We start from the raw sequence: 26,503 nt of genomic DNA, 5'->3' as shown, positions 1-26,503 counted from the left end.
ACTGCTTATAAAAAATGGATTAAAAATAGTATGAAGTATTTGAGTCCAAGAAAATTTAAGTTGTATAGAATTTTTCTTAAATTTTGTTTATTTGTTATTTTTATTTGCTCATTAAAAAACATCTAAATAACCATAGGTAAATACGTAAATCTTAAATTGAGAACTCAAACTACTCAATTTCCGCTGTCTCTGTGAATAAGACTCGATACCGAAAGAGACTCTGATTCGAGTTAACATCACTCAATCCACGGCTCACACAGACAGGGGTTTCCTCTCAAAGCCGCTCTTGCGATACTCAATTCCGGCTCTCTCGCGCTCTCTCTGTCGGGGGATGAGCGTTCGGCTGTATCAACCGTTAGAGAGAATCGGAATCGTCTTCTTCCTCACACACACAATTGCACAATCGAGTTTGTCGCTTTTGCAGTCTTTTGTTTTTGTTTCAGTTTCTGTTACTGCTTCTTCGACCAGTTTGTAGTTTTTGTTTATAGTAGTATCATCTCCGCGGCGAGATGTTGTTGCTGCTGTTGTTGGTATTTCTCTGGTAGCCGAAGTCTCGACTCAGTTTGCTACCGAGCGTCCGTCGGATGATATTGCAAAGCATCTGAGTCGCCGAGTCGCAGAGGTCTGAGCACTTTGCAGAACTGCTTAACATCAGTCTTTAGTGATAGCTCGCGCTTCTTGCTCGCACGCTCGATCGCACGTCGCCGTCGTCGTTGCGTCGTCTTACGTCCCAGGGGTTACGTTGTTTTGACCGCCGCTAAAATCAGCACATGCAAATTGAGCTAAAAAGCCCGTAATCTAATGGAATAAATCTAAATAATAATCTACAAATAATACCGAGTAGAAACAAAGAGTTCAGCCCGTCTTAATTCACTTTAAAAAGCGTTACAAAGCGGCAAACGAAAGCGGAAAATAAAGAAATACAGGGCAAGTGCGCGTGCGCAGCCAGGAGTGCCCTCACACAAAGGTGTGGTCACTCTATAATAAAAATCTCATAGCAAAAGTAGAGGAAACATCAAAAATAACACAAATAAAGTCACACATAAATCTGTATTTAAATTTAAAAATAAAGATAAAACTACAAACTTTTTATTTTAGTATTGAAATTAGCCTACATGTGATACATACCCCGCAAAAAACAAAAACACATACTCAAATACTCAAAAGATATATATTTAACATGCTTCACGCTCGCCTAAAGTTCTAAAAGTCAAGTGCAATTTGAGCAAAAACAGCAACAACTCTATACGCTCAAGTGACGTTTTATTGGCGCAAGGTGAACGAAAAAATAATAGCAAGCCAAACCAAAAACAACAACGGAAAATACACGAAAATACACAAAACCTTAAATGGAAAGTTCACAATGTTAGGAAAGGCAAACCCTAAGTGCGCAACAAGGTAGAAACACTAAGCAAATAAATTGGATTAACTTGATCGGCTGATCAGCCAGTAAAAGCAGGTGAGTTCAAAGGTTCCAAGGGATCCAGATTTATCGAAGAAACGGAACGAACGTTTCGGCGTTTCTTGAGACACATCCATCATGCGAACATAAAACTGGGGATCGGAGTTCGAGATGGAGATGGGGAACATGTGAATTTCATTAACGAATAGAATTCATAAAACAAAAAAATCAAAAGGAAGATGGCGATGCCAGATAACGCTTGACAATCCGACTAACTGACGAACTGTCTACGACGCTCGGGGTTTGTATGATTTAATTATACAAACCATATACACACTCCCCTATATGACACTTATACGACAGTCCGGTGGAAGCCGCAGCCCAAGCTCTACAGTTTGGTGAGAAAGTTTTCTCTCGTCGATCTTTGTTGACCAGTGCACTTTTTAGTGTGGCCATAAAACATGGCTAGATCAACAGATCAACAACAACAAAAGCAAGGGCAGGGCAAATAAACTTTACGACTATATAACAGAATCAATGTAAGTCAAGTGCGAGCGGGACGGCTGTTCAGATATAGTCGCCGCACATGTTTGCTTTATAATGCAAATAGCGTGTAAAGCTTTATTTGCCAGAATATTTGTTACAAAAATTCGAAAACCAGGCAAGATCCATGGGAATGGCATTAACTGCGGCACTGAAAGAAATGATTGCATTCATCAATAGAGGGATTATGTGAACAGTGGGATTAATGCTGCAGTCTGTCTGATCTACTGAGATCGTAAAGTTATTAGTACAATTCAAATTCATATGATAGGTCTTTTAAAAAGAATAGTTGACCTCGTAAATTCAAAATGAAACTGAGTATGATGACATATAATACCAACTCACACAAACTATTCACATTTTCCAAATCTATTGGAGCACCCATTCCATTGCAATCTTTTTGCCAGTGCATTTTGCCCTGACTCGCTTGCAGGCAAATGAAGAATCTAACTTGGATTGCTTTTGCATGTGTCGCAAATATTGACAGACCCCATATACTCGTACTTACGGCAAGTGCCTTGTAAGTTTGCTGTGTTCTACAAGTCGCAGAGTGCGCACTTATTCTAGTTAGCTAGGGCAATCTACTTCACAGGTTGGTTTTGCTGGCACCTTTCAAGATCACAGCCCAAGCCTTTTTCCTGACTCTGAATCTGAGTACCAGATCACTCGAAAAAAACCTCAATCTATATTAACGAAAAATTCTTAAAAGCTAAAAATTCTTTCGTGAGGAACATTGTTTCTTTTTAATTATTATCTCAAGGTAATACATTACTTTTACTAGGCAACTATGCAACCTACAACCTGAAATTAAACATATGAGACATATCACTATTATAATTAAAGTGACAAACACTCAGGCTTTGTAGAAACATACACTTTCCATTAAGAAATAAATTAGATAGAAATTTGTAAAACTAAAACCTGAAAGTATATATCTATGTCTTACCATTATAATCAAATTTCAGATACAATTATTGTAGCAATGGTTTTTGTAAATAGGTTTTCATTGCATTAAAGTTTTCTAAAACATATCCCTTTTATTGTGGCCTTTCTGAGAGTGTACCTGGACGGATGACTGACATAAGTTGGCAGGGAAATTAACACATCAAGGTCGTGTGCTGACTTGAACATCCTTAAGGGGTCCGCGGCCGGAAAAGCACAATCGCGCGGAAGGAGAGCAGAGCAGAGGGACAAAGTGTGAAAGTATTTAGTACGAGCGCGTTAACAGCGGCAGCAAAACAAGCTTACAAAATATCAAATGCAAATGTGGCAAGCAGGCCGCAAGACACCTGTTGTCAGTTAACATGCCACCTCGTTTCGAGAAGGGGCAGTGGGGATCCGACCTGGCCGAGTCTTCTGCCCAGGAGTGGGTCTATATGCAGGGTGACTCACGGCGCTACAAAGTCGTTCTGGGGGTTCTCGAGGCTCTTGGATCTTGGTTCTTGGGGTTCTGCTCGTTCTCGCTGATGTGAGGCAGCTGATTGTCTTCGTCGCTCGTTTTGAGGTGCAGCTAAGCAGCTCCCTTCCCCAGCATTTGCATCGCAATAAATATCGATATTGTAATGGGTATTATTATTATTAGTATTATTATTATTAGCTGGCAGCGTTCACTTGGCTAAATGTCAGAATGCCAAGCTGATTTGGAGCGAATCTTCAATCAGTTTAAGGCGAGCACTCGATAAAATGTGTGCCGATCAAGCATCAGTTCAAATTATGGTTATTATGGAAAAATAAATGGAAGAAATCATGGAAATCTTGGTTTTAAAAATGTTAACAAACATTAAAAAGTATCTCATACACTGATTTTAGGATTCCTTCTTTGCTAGGAAAAAAAAAATTGTATATAATGTGTATCTAAAATCAAAATAAGAATTCCAGTTGGTCCTAAAAATAATACTACTACTAAACATACAATTTTGATTAAGATAATTGGAAAAATTACTTCAATCGAATAAAACATGCAAAACTATTTTAACGGAGCTTTAATATATTCATTTATGTAACTATGTTTTACAATACATTTGTTACAATATTTGAAAATTAAAAATGACATTACCTCTACTCCCAAATTTTTCTTGCAGCCCCGTGAGTTGAGCCCTTCGAGCTCAGCGAACCCATACTACCATAATGATGAACCAGGATAATCCATATGCGGTAAGCGATCTCATATTTATTTATATTTTATTATAAGATCAAACAACTCGAACAAAATAAACAGAATAATAAATATTTTACGAGGTAAATATTGAGCAAAGCCATAAAAAGTTTATGATTTTAATAATTTTTATATGCGACAAGAAAGCAAGACAATCTGAGCGATGAAAATCTGGCCGTACTGATAAGATATGTATGATATGGCCCCAAAAACATCAGCAAATCAAAGCGCTTCCGCATTTTCGGATCTGGGCGCAAAATGAATTTATGAATTATGGGGTTTGGGGTTTGGGGGCATGCATAATTGCCCAACAACAATAAAAGCGACAGAAAGAGCGACGAAAATTGTGTGTAGCCTAAACCAGTTTACACAAAAATCTAACAGCGGCTAACAACGGCGAAAATATTTAAATGATGTCATAATTTTAATAGGAGAAAAAAACTCATAATAATCATAATACAAATCCGAACTACGTTAAGTATTTCCAGCATACGCGATTCACCTGTCCGGTCTTTTGTCTTGGGCACCGGCTTGAAATTAATGCAGATCAATTAGTTAATGCTAAGCGAATTGCGTCGTCTCTCGAGACTCGAGCAATCCACATGCATAATTTAAGGCTCATTGTCTAGGAGGGCAGCTCGAAAAATATGGGCAAGAGAGAGAAGGCGAAGAAAACACCTAAGTTGCTGCTAACATGGCACTAAATGTCAATATTTGAATATTAAATTTTATTTAAGTGCGTTTTTTATGATTTTAAGCTGTTTTTCGTTTAGTCGATCAGTCGAATGCCGGCAACGAAGCATCTCCAATGGCAGAGGATGGCTAAACCAAAGTCAGCCAAAAACATAAACTAACTTGGAGATCTCACAGCCCAAAGAGGCGGTCCCGAGGTAGTGTTAATTAGCTGAAATGTGAGACGATAAACTAAATGTTTGATTAAAATGAAGGCAACAACAGCGGCTCGAATTTGGGCCACTTTTGAAAACGACGTCTTCGAGCGGCAAGTTGGTAGCGTTAGCTAATAAATTTATGAATATGAAACGAGCTGGGAACGAGTAAGGAATTCCCCTCGATAAGGCTAGGAGATCTGAAAATATTTTCTTGGTTTTCGTAAAGAATATGACTTAAATGCATATCGAATTTCAGATATTTGGAGTGAATATTAGGAATCCATTAATATAAATTTTAATCCATGTATATCTAATATGCAAAAACTAAAAACTAAGCGAATACTAAAAATATCTGCTTTATGAATAGCCATAATTATTTATGCATATTAGAAACCACTGAAAATAAACTCCAATATTTAATACAGCCAAGATAACGACGTATCAAGTTACTAACGCTGGGATGAGAAAGATCTTAAACAGCTTTAATTAAATTTGAATTTTATTAGAGCACTTAATAAAACAAAATTAAGAGCTGATGTCAGTATATAAATTTTTGAATGTCAGCTAAAGTATGTATCTATAGAAAGTGTATATTAATATTTTCAGAGGAATTTTCATTTGTTTGCAACGTTGCAATTCTCATAAAAATTCGGAAAATATTTCCACTAATGAAACCCTAAAGCTCAACGCTCCATGAGAAAGACACACAAATCTGCATTAGCTGACCATAAATGTTCGAACGTTTTAATGTTCTTGCAACATCTCCATATTGCCACGACCTTCGATACAATCACGCCTTCGAAATCCCGTTGATGACACGACGCTTCGGAAAAAGAAAACTAATTTCCACGGGCTTGTTTGGAGGGCGGGCCGGGTGAAAATGCATTACAATGTTATGATGTATGTGAGAGAAGCTCACTTGACTCCGGGAACGAAGCTCGGTTCCCATCCTCATCCTACAGCCTCCTCGTGGAGGCTATTTTCCATCTGCACCCTGAGTTTTGGGGCACACGCATCTATGGGGCTTTGGCAAATCTTTTCTATTTGCATTGGCAGCAGATGAAGAGGCTGCTGCCACCGCTGCTGACCATTTTGGTCATAAACATTTGCGTAATGGATTTTTTTCATATTTTCGTGTGTGTCGTTCTCCTTTGCGGCTGCCAGCGGGCAAACACACAAAGTAAATTAATTACGAGCCATGCCAAAGTGCATATTTCCACGTTGGAGAATTCTTTCGGCGGCAGCAAATAAGCAGAAGCCGAAGCTGGGAGAAAAATTAGTTATAAATGCCCAAAAACTAAATAAGAAAAAACAGAAGCAGCAGGCAAATTAGCAAGGCCCAAAAACTTACACACACCGAAATGTAATTACTGCACTTACCCGGACGCTTGTGGCTTTGTTGCAATTTTCGTGGTCGGAAAAGCAGTTGGCTGGCAGTGTAGAAGACAACATGCTCAGCGGCTTCATATGTTTAGGCCATTTTTCACATGCGTAGCCAGTTTGGAAGCGAAAACCAAAGCGAACACGGTTTGAGGACGATGAGATGAGAAGCTGTAAAAGTTGTCCGGCGTCGGCATCTCCTTCTCCTACTTGTTTTACCTCATCCACATCCTCTCCTGCCGCGGAGTCTGTTTTTTTCGGAGTGTGTATGTACATGTTGCGGTTGATAACTCAATTAGAATGTTAAATTTATGTTCGCAACAAGAAATTAACTTGCAATTAGAAAATGCCTGACTTGCAGCGCAAAACGTAACGAAACGAAAGACTTAGGACACGAACTTGGCAGGCGGGAGTGGATGGGTTGCAAGGGGAATTGGCCATACCCTTCCAAAAAAATTGGGCTTTTTAGGACACAAGGAAAATTATATATTGTAGAATAGTTTAGGAAGTTCCACAAATTTTAAGTGAAATTTTTGTTTAGAAGGATATGTGCAAATAGGCTTGCATATCAGTTTAATTTGGACCATTTACCTTACCTTATCTTAGATTATTTTGAAATTGTAATATTTATTTGCTCTACGGGAGTTTAATGTTTTAAATATATAGATTATATGTATTTATATATATATTTTAGTTTAATATAAATATATTTAGTTTAGTTTTTGTGTAATTTCCATTCATATAATCCAAATCAAGTTCAAATATGATACTACCCTGTCCCAGTAATTATTTCAACCGCAAAACAAATTGAAACAATTTAGCAAACGAAACTGAAGGCAGACACATAGATTCGTATAATTGCCAGAGCAAGTTGTAGGGCAGCATAATGGAAGCGTGGAGAGGCCAGGCCAAGACTTTGGACAAGTCTATTGCCTTGGTTTTGGCCGAAAACTAATGATGATGATGCACTGCACGCATTTGCACTATTTATAATTCGTGAGCCGACGAGGAGAAGGCGGAGGATTGAGTGCCAAAAGATCAATGATCAATCCTGGACTTGATGACTCTACTAGACGGTCGGTGAGGACGGCCTTAGAATCGGCATGAGATGCCTGGCAGACAACTTCATTTGTTTGCAGATACATTTCACTGGGATGGATGGAACAGATGGCTTCATGTGGCGGTGGAGCCTTTTGGCACAACTTTGATTTGGTGGGCCGTACATGTGTAATCAGTTTTCGGAGCGATTTTCTCCCGCAGCCGCCGCTCGATGATTAATGAGCGAAATTAGCCAGTCCAAAGCCCAAAGCCATGTGAGGGAACATTGCACACTGCACCGGCTGGATGGCAGAAAAGTTCTGCAAAGTTCGTTAGGCTGTTGCCAAATGACTAAGGCAGCGAACTTGAACGAACTGCACACAATTACACCGCTCTTAAAACTGAACTTCCTCCCGAAAAGCGAAAAAGAAACAAATCAAAGGGAAAAAACACACCAGAGAACACCGAAATTGATGCTGACTTTGGCTTCCACCGTATGCATCATGTCATTATATCCGCTAACACAGCCAACTGGATAACCTTGACAAAAATCCTACAGCTGAATGCATTAGTAGTCCAAAAACAGCAAAAACACAGAGAATAGCAGTAGAAGCAGCAACTGGCAGAAACTAACGACTTGCAAATGCGGCCGGTACCAAAACAAAACGCTATTAAACTTCTATTATTTAAGTACTACATTGTGCACTGATACTGAAAGCGAAAACGAAGAAGATCGTCGGTCAGCCGACGATAATGAGACCCCAAAGACCCAGAGTTTCCGAGTTTCCGAGACTCTACGTAGCTAACAGAGCAGAAATCCCAAAGCGACCGAGTACTGTTTGCAAAATTATGCAATATTATGTAATTATACAGACAATCAGCAAGTGGGAGGGCCAACCAGCCGGCCAGTCAGCCAGCCAGCAACCACAAGGCAAAGGCTTGGGTCTAAGGGGATGTGTCTACTTTTATTGCTCACTCCACGCCGATAGCGCAGAAGGCTGCGGCGCCTGAAAATGTGAAAAAATGTGAAAATGATTGGGGAGCATTATTTTCAAATTAGCGCGTGGCTTAAAGATAAGTTGGGGCAGGGTTGCCCTCCCCTTTACCGACCCCCAATCCGCAAGACACCCAAACAATTTCAAGTGCTTTCTGGCTTATGGTTCCGAAAGAAAAAATATTTGCGTGGTTATGAAATGCTCTTTCAAATGCTGGAATTTTGACACAAGAATATTCACATTAAAAGGATCTATAGCCTTCTTTTATATACTATAAATACTTCATGATTTTATTTTGTTTAAGTCTTTTTTTTGGTATCCTAACTAACAAAAACCCTCATACTGAAATATACTTAAAAAGTCCTGTCTTGTAGGTTATTATTAAAAAATTAGCTTAAAATAATCCAATAAATTAATAGAGAAAGAGTTTAATAAATTTAAAATAAATAAAGGCATGTCTTAAATAACATTTTTAAAACACAAATTTAAAAGGATCTACACATATATCATCTTATATCTAAGATATATAAGATATATGTTTTTCTCAGTTTCCTTTTCTATCTTTCACTCCTTCGTCACCTTTGCCCACCCCTTAAATTTTTGTAGAATCATTTATATGACTAACCATTTCCCGAAGAGTATTCCCCAAACGACCCACGCGACTTTGGCTTCTTTCCCGTTTCGCTTTTGCTTTCGTTTTCAAGTTCAACACTTTGCCACCGCACAGAAACTGTTCCAACTGGTTGCCCCGCCACTTTATTACGCTGATAAGTTGGCGCCTAATAACGAGAGTGGATCGAGGGGTTTCAGAGGAGTGGGGCCCTTACCTCAAAGAAGCGTAACAAAATTGTTATAATTTTCGGTTTGTAATCCATAATAAAAAATAATGGTAGAGGCGGAGGTTTTTTTTTCTCGCTGTGGTTTATCTTTCATTTGGCTTAAGGTCAAGGTTGTGCATCGTTTATTGGAGTCAAGTTGGCGTGGTTAAGCGAGCGAGCGCACCGCATAATGAGCTGCCAAATTGTTAGAATTGTTTTCGAGTCAAGGCATTACACATTAAGCCAAGACCCAATCATGAAATTAACAGAAAGCCCCTCTGCCGCTGCCGCTGCCGCCACCGCCAACGACCTCTGCACGATTGTGAGCAAAACAGAAACTAAACAATTTAGCTCGGCAAATTGAATTAAATTTATATAAATTGCATATACTACAGGCAAATAGATACACATATATCGAAGATCATTGCATGCCCGCATGTCCGCTTACATTAGATCTCAGCTTGAATCTCCGGGCTCAGCTTCAGCTACAGCTTCAGTTTCGATTTTCGATTTCAGTGGCGCAGCGAGCAAATTGTGCCCATTGTTGTATTAGCTGTTTATTTTTAAAGCGCACTCGGCTACTAATAACAAATGCCTTTGTTATTGTTATTTCTATACCATTTTGCGCACACACGTGACGGAGATTCCCCCGCATCTGCGGAATCAGCGGAATCGGCGGGGGAAGCTGGCATTGAGACGGGATTGGGCAGAAGTCGAAAAGTAAATATCAACAATGCCAGTCCAATGATCATTTTTTGCCCAAATCTCTGAGACTCTTCTGTTATTTTTAATTCCCACAAGTCAACGCAGACCGCAAGTTAATTCAATTTTAATTCATCGTCTTTTTAATAGTTTTATGGAAAGTGAAACCCAATTTTTGAGTAAGGTCTCTGGGAATAACTTGATTCAATAGAAAGGGAAATTCGTTTTCGCTGTCTGCTTGAGAGGAAAGGAAAGAGATAAAATATTGTTTTATATTTGTTTGAAATGATTGAGAAGAACTAAGATCGTTATACATTTTTGGTCAATGAAATCAAAAGACTTAGGCAACAAACTTTTTTCAAAATGTATTTTTTGAGATCACCATTTGTCAGTATTTTACTAAGAGCAAAAAAAATGAATTAGGCCTCAAACCTATATCCGAAAATTTCTACCAACATTTTCCTTTAAACTTTAAGCACTTCCTAAATTTTCCCCTCGACGATGACTTACAAAACAAAAGACTCGGGCCACAAACCTTTTTCATAAATCACCCGAGTAATTTTTCTACCAAACACTTTTCAACTTGGCTAGCTTTTTGGTGAAATGGTTCCCATAGTGCACTTCTGGCCCCAACCCAGCAAAAAAACAAAAAAAAAAACAGTCAACCACATAGCACAGGCACAAATTGCTCGTTTCGCAAAAACACAACAGCAGCAGCCACAAAAATAACAACAACAGGCAGCTGAGGTTACAACAAGTACAAGCTTTTCACTGTGCACTGCTCTTATTTAATTGACTTTTGACTCCCCCGAAATCCACGGAAAAACAACAACAACAGGCTGGGGAAAATCAAAGGGGGGAAAAAAACCACTGAGTCAAAGCTTACTCAGATAACAACGAGACAACAAACAAATAAATCGCATACAAAGAAATAGAAGCTTGAACCAACAGAAAGAGGGGAAAAAACAAATAAACAAACAAAAAACGGCGAGGAAAAAATAAAAAGAAAGAATTGTTGGCTCTGCAAGTGCAAATAAAAGGAAAGAAAAAAGGAAAACGGCCGAGAGACGCGGACACATTTACTTATCGCGCCTCTTTTCAACAAGAAACGGTGGCAACTCTGCCACAGCCGCAGCCAGCAACAAAACACATGCAAAATTGCCCGGTGAGTTGCCAGGGCAGGCGGATTGAACCGAAAACTGGCGAAACATCTGAATGCTGCACTGAGAGATATTATCTTCTGACATATGTCATTCTGAAAATTCAGAACCTTTAATGGTAATATCTAAGTTTTAAAGACGTCTAAGGGTTGCCAGATAGCTTGAACTTTTTAATACTATTTTTGGTATATACTAAATACTTACTTTTTTTAAAACCATAACTCTTATATTTTGGTATATTGGAAAAGCTCAAAATTGTTTGTTAGACCATCATTCTCAGTAATTTTTCCTTTTCTATCATAAGATAAAATGTATACAATTAAATTGTATCTTAGTAGTTAAAAAGTAGTAGTAGTGAAATTAGTAGTAGTAGTAGTAGTAGTAGTAGTAGTAGTTGTAGTAATAGTAGTATAATTTAGTAGTTAATTCTCGGCTACTGCTATAACATATTTAAAGTTTAGTTGGCTAAATAAAATTCAGATGTTTTCAATCTTAGAAGTCAGTTCCAAATTCCGGTCGTATTGCAATGAGATATGAGTTTTGGCCTCTTAAAATCAATAAATATTAATAGATCCAAGTCGAAGGGTGGCTCTGTAATTTCTCTCAGTGTCGCCTTTGACCAACTTCTGCTCACTTCTGCCGCTGCTTGCGCCTTCGCCTTTTGCCGGCTTCTAATGATCCAATTCCCACGAGCCGCGACGCCGATGACACTGGCTGCAAGGTAAAGGAGCAGCAGGCAGCATGCAGCAGGCAGCTGGTGCAGACAACCAACCACGACGACAAAGAGGAGCTTCCAATGCAAAAGCCAGAGGAAAAAATAAGAAATAGAAGGTGGAGGTTCGCCTCTTGGCTCCTCGCCTGTTTAAACAACTTTCAAAGTTAATAGTCTGCCCGGCGTCGAGACGGTTTGGCCAAAAAGCCCACCTCACCACCACGGCCACATACCAAACCAGCCCGCAGCCGAGCCACCAAGCCACCAAGCCAAACCAGCAGGAGTCTCGGGCCTCTTCCATGAATCATTTTTCTTGGAGGCAAAGAAAGCGGCTGCCTGCCACCGCCTAAAATCCACCTCCACCCGCTGCATTTGGTGCTTGGTGGGCTGGTGTAAATGTTTTGCAAGTTGGCTGTTATAATTTTGTTCGGCTTTTATGGCCCCACCACACACGGGGAGCTAGATGGCCGAAAGGAGGGCAGTGGGTGGGGGGAGGCAGAAGGAGAAGGGTGCCCCCCACGTCAGATATGGCGTATACGTAATGTGAAAATGTCTACTAATTAAAATGGAATTTGATTTTGAGGATTCCATGGCTCCTGCAGCGGTCGAAAAGCGTGGGAAGAATTTCAGTTTAGTGACATGATGATTTGATTTCGAGGGGAGAGCGACTGACATTGATTGCATCTTAGAAAATGACGGGAATGCTGGAACCTTATGATCTAGCAAGCTTTTTGGAGATCACTAAATATAAAGTATTATTTAAAATTTAAGAAAAAATTTTAAATGCATAAAAAAATATTTTAAGCATATTTTGATTTTATTTTTAGTAACCCTGTCTAAACTAACTTGACTATTCAAGGCCAGCTTTTGCCCACAGCTTAGGCTGACAATTTTCAGACAACCAAGTCAGCAATCTATCCATCCAACCATTCATTCGTTCAGCCATTCATGGTGCAATCCATTCATTTTGTCGCATCCTCTATTTGTCGGAATTGTCTGCCTGCCATGCTGAGCATAAGATTTATTTCCAAAGTTTTAGCTGCACTTGTTTTTATTTTTATTTTTATTTTACCATTTTTTTTCGCGGACCCCCCTGTTTGATTCGCATACGTCAAGTCGAGTCATTGGCATCTGGTGCAGTTCAAATGCTCATTGAATCGAACAGCGAGCTTTTTATGCCAAATCATGGATAGTAAAAATCACAAAAAGCAACTTAAAATGCAATTTTCCATCGGCTCACTAATTTGTTAGCCAACTTTTGTGGCCTTTGTGGGATTTGGTTGGCTGTGATTAATTTCGTTGAGCATTTCACCTGCGGCAGCAACTGTCAGTTGCCCCCAACGATATGAATACACTGCGAGAAACGGCCCGAGTAAATACAAGTTTCCTTTGGCAAGCACAGACACACAGATATATATATGGCTAGTATATGTATGGAGCCAATTCCGTAAAGACGCGCACGCCGAAATGTCAAGTCAAACACTTGTAAGCAACAATTGGCACAAGTTTGTTAGTTCGCCGTTGCCTCGCTTTTGCCTGAGCTAACATTTAAAATTGTAACAAATGCCACAGCGATCGGTGAACGTGTGGCTGGCAGCCAACAACGAGGCAGCAACAACTGCCCCAACAACGACAACAACTAAGATACCAAAGGCAACAATATGGGGGAACTGCAGCAACATTGAGCATTGCATTTGAGTCTCGGAAACAGAAGAAAACCTCGCACATTTTGCACGCATTTGCATAACGAGAAAAATGACTAAGAGATGCCAGAACGATACGGGAATTGTGAATACACTAACTGTGGAGTGATTCTATTTATAAGGCAGTTAAAAAAAATAGTACAATTTACAATTTGTCGCACAAAAATATGGTTCAAATATTAAAAATCTAGTAAAGAAAAAATATATTTTAGAAAAGTTTTACAGAAACAGAAACAGAAACCATTTGTTTTAAAGATATTTCCTATTGTAAAATATATTCATAATTAGTCTAATATTATTCATATATGCATTCATAAATATATTCAGAATATACATACAAATAATCTACATTTATAATGCAAAAATTGATTTTAGACAAATCTTACAGAAATTAAAATTTATTTAAATTAATCCCTTACTTAATTTAAATTTTAAGAAGGAGAAAGCTTTCAAAAATGTAAATTAATTAATAGAAATGTAATCAATTTTTCATATAAGTTTTGGTTGAAGTGATTAATTTTCAATTTTTAAAGAGAACACCCCTTTCATATTCAGAAATGGTGAGAATTTCTTTTCGAACGCACCAAAATTGCTGTGCAAATATTACCATTTCCAATTTCAGCATTGCAAATTGCACTTAAAGTTCTCAGGAAAATGTGTGCCTGTGCCCTCGCCTCCCCTCGCCCGACCAGTCCACTTCTCCCACTTGACGTTTTCCTGTCAATTTTTCAGCATAATTTGTACTATTTTTGTCGGAAGATTTCAAATTTTAAGCGGAAATTGCACAAACACTTGGCACATGGGCGCTGAAAGCCGCTCTCTCGTCGAAGGCAGAGAAAGAGTAAACAGGGACGCCCGGTGAATACAATTTAAATTTCACATGAGCTCATAAAAATAGTTACAAATTAATTATAATGACAAACAGAGACGAGACCGAGACCAGGAGGGGCATTATAAATCCAAACGTTTCCTGCTTGACAGCTTGAAGAGCTTCAGAGCTTCAGAGATTCATAGCCTTATAGCTTCGGAGCTGCAACAGTAACAGAAAAAGACACAGAAACTGACGGCAGTGATGATGCTTCAAGTTGCAAACTCTGCTAAGCACTTTTCATCATCGCGATAATCATCATCAGGGGCATGATCATCGTGGCTCATAATTATAGTGTTTGGCTTTGGCTTTTATGTAGCTTAAGACAGCAACAACGACGACAGCGACAGCGACAACGACAACAATTAGCTAAGTACGAAAATCAAAACGAAAGACTTAGGCAACGAACTCGCCCGTCCAAGTGGACGATAAATGATGATGGATTGACTTTCCAGGGGTGTTGAGGTCCAAAAAACTGCTAAAGAAAAGAAATTCGGAGGGAGTAACTGTGTGAAAAGCAGGAGAGGAAATAGTAAAACGAAACAAGGGCGTTTTCATTGACCATTCAGTAATTGTCAAACAAAACGTATATCAATCATCAAATCAAATTCGGCAGAAGAGATTTTTTTGAGAAAAGTATCTCAATGGATTTTATTAGGAATTTTCATTGGGAAATATTCTAAAAAGTGTAACTAATTTTTAATAACATTTATTCATTCTTACGAATATAATAAATCACACATAAAATTAAAGAATCATCCGCTAAAAATATTCTCACTGGCCAAACTATAACAACTGCGAATAATTTCCCCTGGCCAAAGATATTAACAGAAAGATTTCACATGATTGATCACTCCCCTGAGGGGCTTCGAAGGGCTGGCCCCCTGAAAATGTGTGTAAAATTTGTTGTGCGTTATTTTTTTGACAAATTGCCTAAGCATAAAGGCCGCGTGACTAAGCAAAGAGGAGTGCTGGTTCGGGAAAAGCGAAAGAAATGCGTGTGTGCAGCTGAAACTGCCTCAAGTATCTGTAATGCGGCAGAAAAAAATGAGAAGAAAGAAATGAAAGCCAGAAAAAACGTATCAAGCATGCGATATAACCATTTTGACAAATTCCGCTCCTCTTCGGCAGATCGACTGGGGAATAAACGAGTTTGCATAGCCAACATGACTCATCCGATTGGCTGGGGTTGGAATGAATCTGCGACCAGAGCAATCGCCTATTTACCTTGCAGCTGCCTTCAGAAGTTGATCGCACTAGTTGCGAACAGGAGAGTGTAATCGATTTAGATTAATGCGAATAAAAGTCATTGTATGCAGCTCTGTTCTATGGAATTGAATATTAAACGGGCTCAATTAAATCCAGTCTGATTAGACACTTCTCTTTGCAAATTAATTCGATTTAAATGGCCTCATCTTTGCTTAATGCTGAAAAGCGTTAATTGATTTTTGTTATTTTATAAGAATTCTATCAGTAATTGCCCATAACATATGCTTCTCGGTTGCCTGGGGTATTTTGTTAACTAATATTGCAAATATGAGAAGCTACATCACAACACTAATAAAAAATAGCCATTAAATATCTATCATAAGGTGTTCTTTTAATATCTCCTAATGAGTGGCTATACCGAGGTCCATTAAATTTTACTTCGGTGCCTTAGAAATCAGAATATTATTGGAAAAATATTAATAGTAAGTTACCCGTACGATAGATATTTTCCCACTACTGTTTAGGTGCAGTCTTGGCAAATCGAGTTTGTTTATAAACATTTACCTGCTCATCACTGGCAAGCGGGCAACACCAACACACAGAGCCGCAAACGACCGTCTTCAGTGTCGACGAGTCATGAATGTTTATAACAAAAAATATTAAAAAAAATTAAAACGAAAAAGGCGAAAAAAAAATTAAAAACTAGAACAATTTGCCGCAGCGCACAATGAACAAAGCGAGGCAATTGCTTTGTGCATGATTTCATTTTAATTAAATTATGTTTTTGCCTCTAGCCTGCGCTTTTTTATAATTGCATGCGAATCATGTTGGGGAGGAGGGTTGGGGATCTGCGATCTGCGCACTAGATGTGCAAATTTGAATTAGTATTAGTACATGCCAGCCAAGGTCAGGCAATTATCATAATTTTTTTGCCTGCCAAAAAGAAGCGAGGGAAGCAAAAAACTAAAAAAAAGCAGAAACTTTAACCGAGCTCGGACTTGGTCTTAATGGCACTTAGCTCTTAACAGCTTCAGGCGAGGCAAGCCGAGCTCAAAACTGGAGTAAACGTGCCTTAAACGAATTTTAATAATTTTATTTAGTTTTTTTTGCGGTCGCTTCTTTTATTTGCCGGGCTTAATAAGCCATATAACAAAGCATCTTATTATTATACATATACCTAGGTTTTTTCATTGCATCATCGGGGCATGAAAAATTATAAATTCTACTTGCTATTTTTGCTGCGCGTTAAGGTTAACAACCAAACAACATCAAACAACAAACAGAACAGCAATCGCTATAATTAATCACATACACAAAATCAACAGCATCCACTATTATTGCGGATGATGACTGGTGGAGTTTTTGCAGGTATTCATATTTTTTGCCGGCTTCTATTTGTCTTGGATCAACTTGTTGCACTTCTGAGGAACTGGGGGAACTTTTATTTTCGGAAAATATACCAACTAATTATAATAAATTGGCACTGTGCAGTCGAAAAAGCTCATCAATATTCGCAGCCCATCAATAACCTGGGCTCAGACAAATATTTTGTTAGTCGAGCAAAAAACAAATTGCTTGACAAAGAAAAAGGCTATTAATAATATGTATATTTAATTAAAATCTTGCAGACGATGTTGTTTTTCAACTGGCACAGCAAATTTATAACACTTTCACTTAATGGTCGGGCTAATTGTGACTTTAAATGTTTTTTGGGCCAGCGCTGTCGTACGCAAATTATGCAATATAATACAAAGAAATTAAAACAGGTCTGAATAAAGAGGGTTAATTAAGAAGCTTTGACTAAAGAGATTATGAAGGATTATAAATAACTGATGGTAATTATAGGTTAGCCGTTCGCCAAACTAATTATGTGTATAAATATCGTTTGATGGTTTTTAAGTATATTATCGATATAACATGCATTAAAATTAATTCTTAACAAAAATGTTTGGCTTTTAATTTAATATTTTACAGCTTAAGGTGCAATGAGGAGGGTAATATTTGTAATATTTTTAATTTTTTGCAATTGTGATGCAATTTAAATTCCAAAACTTCATTTTATACAATGATAAATAAATATGAAAAGTTTCTCACCAACATCAATTTATCAAGCTGCCCTCTGGAATTTTAAACATTTAATTTACGGATTTTTTCATTAGCCAAATTGAGATGAACTCACAAATCAAAGTGCGACACTTGGCTTAAATTCAGACGTGACACCTAACAAATAGCTCAGGAATACATAGTAAGAGCAGCAGATCTTGGCCCCTTAAAGCCAGTTAATTTCAGAGCCTTGGAAAGAATGTGTCGCTTGTCTGTTGTAAAATAAATGTTTATGGCTTTTTAATATTGCACATTGTCTGCATAAATTTCACGGCGAGGCTCATCTGCAACGTGTTTGGGCCCTGTCTCCACTTCTCTCTCTTTCTGGCTGGCTGTGATTTAAAATCAAACTAAATCTGCTGCCAATCCGCAGGTTGTTGAAACTTGAAACTCATAATTTTTAATTTATTTTATGTGATTTTTATTTGTCGATTAATCCCAGGCCAGCCGGCAGGCAGCAACGGCCAGACCCGACGACGCTTTATGAAACCTAAACGTAGGAAATTTATTTCCAACCCAAGTCGAGGGGCTCAGACCCAAAGTCGGGCCGAAAACTCACCTCCAACTCAACACATAACACGAAATCAGATTAGCATGTTTTACAGTCAAACAAGGCACCTACAATAACAACAGCCACAGTCACTTGGAAAAAAGGAACCCAGAGCTGAACGAACTAAGCCAATTGCCATGGTATTCTTAAGAGACCCCATCCTCGGGGATTTGCTTATTGGATGGTCGACTGAAAAAAGTGAATGTGTTGAGTGCTTTCTCCTACTTTGTAATGTGCCAAATTGTTTGTGGCCCCCAAGAATTATGGCCGAGAATCGCCCGTGGGCCAATTGGTGCCATAAAACATAACAAAAGCCTTCGGAAAAGGTGGCCAACACTTGGCTCGGGGATGAGCCAGATATGAAGTGTATTCGCAGGCCCATTGGCTACCAGTTGGGCAGCCAATTTTCGGTTAGTTTGATATATTTGAAGGCATTTCAATTGGCCTGCGCTCGAAGCACTAGTTTTAATGAATTGAATGCTGAAGTTTGAATGGTTTACGGAAAAGGTGTAAGCCGTTACTTAACTGAAAAACCTATAAGAAAAGTATTAAAAAATTTAGTAATTTCAATTTTTATATTGCCAAAAATAGGTGTTTTTAATAGGTTGGTTGTTAAACCACTCGGTTAAAGTCTATTTTTAATTTTAACGATAGGGTTAAATTCATAAAATATGTGTAATGGTAAATTTACAGCCGAAGGGTGAGCTTCTTGTTTTATTTATTGAAAACAGGTAAAAATTTAATCTGAAGGGTGTATATTTTTAAACTTTCTAATTATTTTTTATCAAATAAATCTATAATAATTTATTTTATATAAAAAAAACTTCAAAAAAACACTAAAAAGTCTCCCACGATCACCTGGTTTTGAAAGCACCTTCTCCTGGCCAATTTTACCCCTGTTTGCATGTGCGCGTGTCATCAGAGTTTTTGCTCCAGTTCCAGCTACAAGTGGCAATAAGGAAAACGCAACTCCCTCCAATCCGATCCCCCAGCCCAATTTTCAACCTGCCTATGGAAATCCAAAGGGGGAACCACGGGAACCCAAAAAGCCAACTCCTGGCCGGGCACCCAAACAACAATTGATGGCAATTTGTTGATAAACATTTCGCTCGCAATAAATAAACAAATATTCCCTCAGCTACAAGTTGCGCCTATTTGCGAGGGGGTGAATGGGGGCGAAAAAAGGAAGGTACAGAGTTTGCCATATAAATGCAAATGCTGCTTGTTTGCTCAGAGTGTGTGTGTGCTCTGAGGCAATTTTTCATTTGATTCCATCTTCATATTTTATTATGGGCCCCAGAAGAGACGCTTGGCCAGTTACACAGCAAGGAAATAATATTACTACTAATATTATGACTAAATATAATATTTAATTGGTATTTTTTCAGCTTGATAACATATAAAAGAAATACTAAGTAAAAATTCATACACCCAGGCTTATTTTTAATAAATAGTATTAGGATAGTCCGATTTTTCCAGGATTTTCTTCCTGTGCAGGGAGTTCATGGTCGGGTTTCGTTGGCCATTTGTTGGGGGCTCCTTTGGGCCCGTTTCCCATTTCCATTTGTCGTCGTTCGTTTCTCGCTTTTCGTTTGTGGCCGTGCTCCTTTTCTTTCGTTGATACCAATTTCGCGATATGACAAACTATGTTTGCATTTTAATTTTTAATGCGTGTGAATTTCGCTGGCGGCTGGATTTCCAATTCTCTTTGGGGGACTCGAAACGAGATGGAGAGCTCCAGATGCTCGTGTCATGATTTGCTGTAGCTTTTAATTGAAATTTTATGAATTTATTGCCTCACTTTCTGTGGGGTGGGTGGGGAATTGGGTGCCGAGAGGGTTAGAGATCCACAATCCCCCCTCCACCAAAATTATTTACAAACCCATTCTCATGTCTTGTGTTCTGTTCGTTCCCATTGCAGATGAATCAGACGTGCAAGGTGTGTGGAGAGCCGGCGGCTGGATTCCATTTCGGAGCCTTCACATGCGAGGGTTGCAAGGTGAGTTCGATGTTGGGATTAATTTGAATTCGATTTGATGGACGCAATGATTGTATCTAGTTCGGTATATATTAAGGTCCTTACTCTAGGTATTAAGGTCCTTACTCTAGGTATTAAGGTCCTTACTCTAGGTAAAAGGTATCTTAACTCGGTTTCAAGAGGTAGATAAATGGCTTTTAAAAGGTTTGATGTAAGCTGAGTTTAAGTTAATAGCCATAATTATAAACCCTTATAGATATATATTCAAATTGAATCTATTTCGACGTTTTTATTTAATATTGATTTGTAAAAATCGAATTGTATGCCATTGCCCAATTTTGCATTGCTTGCATCTTTAACTTTGTCTTGGTTTTCAAAGGGGGCCAATTATAATTTTTTCGCATTTTGGCCACAATGTTTCCGTAGCAAAAGACACTTTTGAACAAGCATTCCTCTGCGGCCCAAAGTTTTTCATATCAATCGATTCAATCGATTTCAATAAATCGAATTCGCCGCCTTCGTGATGCAAACGCTAAGCAGAAAAAGTTATGAGGCCATTCTCCGCGAAACTGGAATGTTGAGTTCATCATAAAGGAGGGGGAGTAGCGGCAACAAATGGATGCCCCAGGCTAAGGTCAAAGTTAAACAAAGCGCCCCACAAATAATTGATTTAAATACGAATGCTCCTTTAATGGTGGGATGATCATTTTTTGTTCGTTCCGTTTCGTTTCTTCGCCGACTCGATTCCGAGTTCAGTGGAGGGATTTGATTTTGTTATTTATTTATTTTGTTGTTTGATTTTTTCGTCGTTGTCGTTTTTTTTCTGCTTTTTTTTTGCCCACGCCAAGGAGAAAAGGTCAACTAACGTACAATTTGTGGGTCAGCGTTATTTGATTTGTGCTTGGGCCTCGTTCGCAATGGCGTGGGCCTCGCTTGGCTAATTTAACGCCCACAAGAAGACGAAAAAAAATACAAAAAAAAGTAAAGAGGCCCAAGAAAAACAAACAAACAAAAGTGAATCTGCCTTGATGCACAAAATTGCTTGTAAATAGTCGTCCGTCCGTCTGCTTCTTGAAACGAAACTGAAAACTGAAGACCAAGACGCTGAAGAACGGGCCTGAAATCCTCCGTTTCCATTTCCATTTCCGACCCAGTAATCTTGATGCCCAATTAACCTTAAAAGTGGATTTTCGCATTGTTTCTGCTTCTTTTTCTGTTTTTGTTTCTGTTTCTGTCTCGGTTCAATTTTGCGCTTCGTCGTCAGCATCACAGCACCGGTGTTTCTCCCATTCAAAAGCTCCACCTACGATCAGAAAACGACGGCAACTAACTTGAATACTGTCAAGTGCACTGAAAGAAATAACACGTGCGTATCTGAAAAATAAGGCATAATTTTTTAAGAGGCAGTAAAAACCCTTGTACTGAGGCAGTCCATCATATGGCATGGTAGATAGTTAATAGTTCCATATTTCTGGAAATGCTTTCTTCAACTAATTACAATATAGTATACAGAATATATAAAATGATTCTATTGTTTTTCTTAACAATATTCAAATGGGACAGTACTTTCCAAGTCTCCAAATATGTTTTACAAGGTTACCGAAGTCCATAATATAGATAAAAGATATGATAATAAAAATATAAAATAGAAATATGAAAACGAACCTTATAACCCTATTTAAGTCACAGAAAATGGATTAAAAATAGTAAGAAAAATGTCAGAATTGTTTTTCCCAGTGTATCCATTCAGTCAGTCATTTAGGCAGTCTGTCCCTTTTGGTTGATTGCAAAGCCAGGCAGGCGGGCAGGCCGTGAAGCGTTGGTGATTTACTGCCAACATTGCAACTTGGCATAAGTGTTGCACAGCCATAACCTTTGCAACATGCAGCAGCAGCAGCAGCAGCAGCAGCAGCAGCAACAACAGCCGTAGCAAAACAGCAACAGCAGCAACATGTCCCGGGCTTTTTGTTTCTTTCTCAGCTTTTGGCTCTCAGTTTAGCTTTTCATGGCTCCTCCGCATTGAATTAAATTGTTTGTTTGCTTTGTTGCAATTGATTGTGGCTGTGGTGCCCCAGCCAACGGTTAATGCCGGAGGTGTAGGTGGTTGCCGCTTGTGCATGTCGATTCGCCTTATTTCTTCTTTTTTCGGCGGAGCGTTTAAGGAGGTCTGGGTCTCAGCAGCCCCGAACCAGCCGATGAATCATCACAAAAATATAATGAGATATTATTGTCGAGCATTGAAAGCGTTTTATTGAATGACATCATGGGCTGCGATGAAAGAAGTGGCTGAAGAAGCTCGAATTTGATGGGGGTGGAGTGTATTGAATTCTGGAGTGGTTCGAAAAGAGATATATTCAATAGGGCTTAAAGTAATAAGGGGAACAAATTTTATGGTTGTTAGTTCTTAATTGTAATCCCCTTTGTTGCTTAAATAAATAAATGATTGTTAAGTAGATTTAATTTAACTACTAGTTCATGTAACTTAAGGTGGTCCAAAAAATATAATCACCCTTAAATTTTGTATATTTTTGTTGTGTAAGAAATGTGCTTGATAACTAAAAAGTTAATTACTCATACGACACGTATGCCAGTTTGAATTTAGTCCAGAACTATTAGTTTTGAAATTCTTACTTTGTAAACATATTGATTTCGTTAAAGCACTTTAAACCTAGGAAGTGAAAAAATAAATGTTTAGTTAAAATACTCACCACCCACATAAAAGTCTTCTTTTGACCATAGGCAACAGTGCGTATGAGTGATATACTTTTTTACCAAAATATTTGTTTTGGTATTTCTTTAAAATCTTAAAAATTTCAATAAAACTGTGGACTTACTCTAGTTCTTTTATAATTAGAAAATTCATATTGAGACCATTAAAATCTCGGAAAGCAAATGTCTCTTGAATATTTCCAGTAGTTTACGAATATTGTTCATTATTATTTTACTAATCAAGATTTCATTTTTATTCCCCCCTCACAGTCCTTCTTCGGCCGATCTTACAACAATCTGTCATCGATCTCGGACTGCAAGAACAACGGCGAGTGCATCATCAACAAGAAGAACCGCACCGCCTGCAAGGCGTGTCGCCTGAAGAAGTGCCTCATGGTGGGCATGTCGAAGAGTGGATCTCGCTACGGCCGCCGCTCCAACTGGTTCAAGATCCACTGCCTGCTCCAGGAGCAGCAGCAGCAGGCGGTGGCCGCGATGACGGCGCACCACAATAGCCAGCAGGCTGGTGGAGGAGGAGCCGGTGGCTCGGGCGGTGGGCCAGGAATGCCCAACGGGGTCAAGGGCATGTCGGGTGTGCCCCCGTCGTCGGCTGCGGCAGCGGCACTTGGAATGCTGGGTCATCCGGGTGGCTATCCGGGTCTCTACGCAGTGGCCAATGCTGGTTCGGTGAGGAGTAAAGAGGAACTCATGATGCTGGGACTGGAGAGCAGCGGGGAATACGGCTCCCATAAACATCCTGTGGTGGCCTCTCCCTCGGTGAGCTCCCCGGATTCTCATAACTCCGATAGCTCCGTGGAGGTGAGTTCAGTGCGGGGCAATCCCCTTCTGCATTTGGGTGGTAAATCCAATTCCGGAGGATCTTCGAGTGGTGCCGATGGAAGTCAGTCGGGCGGAGGAGGTGGAGGAGTGGTGCCCGGAAGGCCACCACAGATGCGCAAGGACTTGTCGCCATTCCTGCCGCTACCCTTTCCTGGTCTCACTTCCATGCCCGTGATGCCACCACCTGCGTTCCTGCCCCCCTCGCACCTGCTCTTCCCCGGCTACCATCCCGCCCTGTACTCGCACCACCAGGGTCTGCTGAAACCCACGCCGGAGCAGCAACAGGCTGCGGTGGCTGCGGCGGCCGTGCAGCATCTGTTCAACTCCAGTGGTGCTGGCCAGCGATTCGCACCAGGTGCATCACCATTTGCCAACCACCAGCAGCACCACAAGGAAGAAGACCAACCCGCACCGCCCAGAAGTCCCAGTAACCACACGAACAACAACCACCTCCTGACAAACGGTGGGGCAGCCGATGAACTGACCAAACGGTTTTACTTGGATGCCGTGCTCAAGTCCCAGCAGCAAAGTCCACCGCCGACCACAAAACTACCGCCACACTCGAAACAGGATTACTCAATTTCAGCTCTGGTCACACCAAATTCGGAAAGCGGAAGGGAAAGGGTGAAGAGCAGGCAAAGTAATGGCCAAAACGACGATGATGACGAGGCGAGGGTGGAGGAGATCATCGATGGTGCCGAGGATGATGAGGAGGAGGAGGACCTGGTGGTCTCCATGACACCACCTCACTCACCCGCTCAACAAGAGGCGGAAACCCCAGCCGAAGAGCGGCCAAATCCCAGTCCCGGCCAAGATAATCCCATTGATCTGAGCATGAAGACCACTGGAAGTTCCCTGAGCAGCAAGAGTAGTAGCCCCGAAATCGAATCGGGAGAGCCCGAGATCTCCAGCGATATAGAGAAAAATGATACAGAAGACGATGATGATGAGGAGGATCTGAAAGTAACGCCAGACGAAGAGGTATCCGATCAAGAGGCGGAGGATCGAGAAGAGGAGGACAACAGTACCACGGAGACAGTGAAGACCAGCATTGAAAAGACCCACAATAACAACAACAGTATCAGCAACAACAATAACAATAATAATAATAATAATAGTATCCTAAGCGACAGCGAGGCCAGTGAGACGATCAAAAGAAAACTGGACGAACTCATAGAAGCCTCCAGTGAGAATGGAAAGCGTCTGAGGTTGGAGGCCCCCGTTAAAGTGGCCACCTCGAATGCCTTGGATCTAACCACTAAGGTTTGAAAAAAAAACAACTGAAAACAAAATGACAGTTATCAGCCACTGAAGATCGATTGAGGCAATAGAAAATTAGCCCCCCGCTAAGACACCACCAAAAATGAAAGAAAAAACTAAGCAAACAAATACAAAATATACGAAACAATAAACGCATGTGAGTTATATAAATAATACGAAACATGAAATGGACTCTTTGGGGGCAGAAAAGTTTGACTCTGATTAACAAGCGCTAAATACGAGTTCGTGCCGTTTTGGTAAGATGTTATCACATCGTTTAAAACAACTAACCAAATTGCCAAAATATGCAAAAGTCGAGCGGCCCCCGACAAGGGATTTGCATATTGGGACCGAAAAGTATAACACAAATGTTATCTTTCGATAATTTATGCAGTGAATTATAAACAAATTTCTCGGTTGCCCACAAAGCGGCAAGAATACAAGTTCAGAAACCTAAAGTTAACACACAATACGGTTAAATATAAATAAATGAAAAGCTAAACAAATGATAAAAGAGAAGAAACTGTAGCAAAATATGCAAAAAGGGCAGCTTATCTGTATCACGTATGCATAATATCGTAGTGGAATTTGTAATCTCTAAGCTTCGTTTTCTTCTAAGCTATAAACCATATATAAAGTATAATTTTAAACGACCTAGCTATTACTTAGACATTTCCAATCCCCCAAGAGTATTTGTTAGTTTAAAAAACATTAATATCGTTCTATAGAAATACCGCTGGTAGACAAATTTTGTGTAATCTCGTTTACTCGTTTTGAGGATCGCCCGAGTTATTAGTCACAATTAGCAAATTTTAAATGTACGAACAATCCATGGATGTAAATGTAAAGCAAAGCGCACAAAGTTGTATAGCAAATAGCATAAATTATTAATTTTAATGTTGCATAAGTATTTTTCCTTTTCGTGTGATGATTTGGTATGCAAATCAATCGAAATGATGATCAAGAAAATTATTATTGCTGTCACCACAAATAAATACAAATAAATATTTAGATGAACACGAGTTTCTTTTATTGATTGGGTTTGGTTTGGGTTGGGAGATGGGTTTGGGTTTTGGTACCAAGACCATGCAACACGATCTACGAGATCGGCGGAGAAAGCTGATTTCTCAGACTCCTGCGGCGCTGCTTTGTCCGATGGCAATCAATAAAGAAAAGTATCTGCTGGATAAATGTGTCGCATAAAATGTATCTTCTCGCGGCGGCGGACGGAGCAGCTTAATTAGAAATTATCCCAGCGCCGAGGAGCCGGCTCTTAACCTCCTTAACCTCTTTCACACAACCTGCGATTCCCACCATTGCGCGAAAAGAACTCCAAGCAATGTGCATACCAGCAGCCAATCAATCCGAAATCTATTTCAATCAATCTTTGCGTAATTGTAAATACTTTCAGCATAGCTATAGCTCCTCTTTCTTTCGCGATCGAGGCGGATCGACAAAAAGCCAGACAGACAGACAGGCAAAGTCGAC

The 26,503-nt window shown here is 39.6% G+C and overlaps 1 protein-coding gene across 1 annotated transcript; it reads left to right on the top strand.

The window, feature by feature from the left end:
• The first annotated feature begins 572 nt into the window (after positions 1-572).
• knrl (knirps-like) lies at positions 573-26,026 on the top strand. The gene is made up of 4 exons (XM_036815769.3): positions 573-1,459; positions 4,027-4,099; positions 20,150-20,227; positions 23,186-26,026. The coding sequence occupies exons 2-4, from the start codon at positions 4,073-4,075 to the stop codon at positions 25,022-25,024; spliced, it is 1,944 nt and encodes a 647-aa protein (XP_036671664.2). The 5' UTR covers positions 573-1,459; positions 4,027-4,072; the 3' UTR covers positions 25,025-26,026.
• The last annotated feature ends 477 nt before the right edge of the window (positions 26,027-26,503 follow it).

The sequence above is a fragment of the Drosophila suzukii genome, chromosome 3 (assembly GCF_043229965.1).
Source record: "Drosophila suzukii chromosome 3, CBGP_Dsuzu_IsoJpt1.0, whole genome shotgun sequence".
Classification (NCBI taxonomy): domain Eukaryota; kingdom Metazoa; phylum Arthropoda; class Insecta; order Diptera; family Drosophilidae; genus Drosophila; species Drosophila suzukii.
This window is presented reverse-complemented; position numbering and strand designations above follow the sequence as displayed.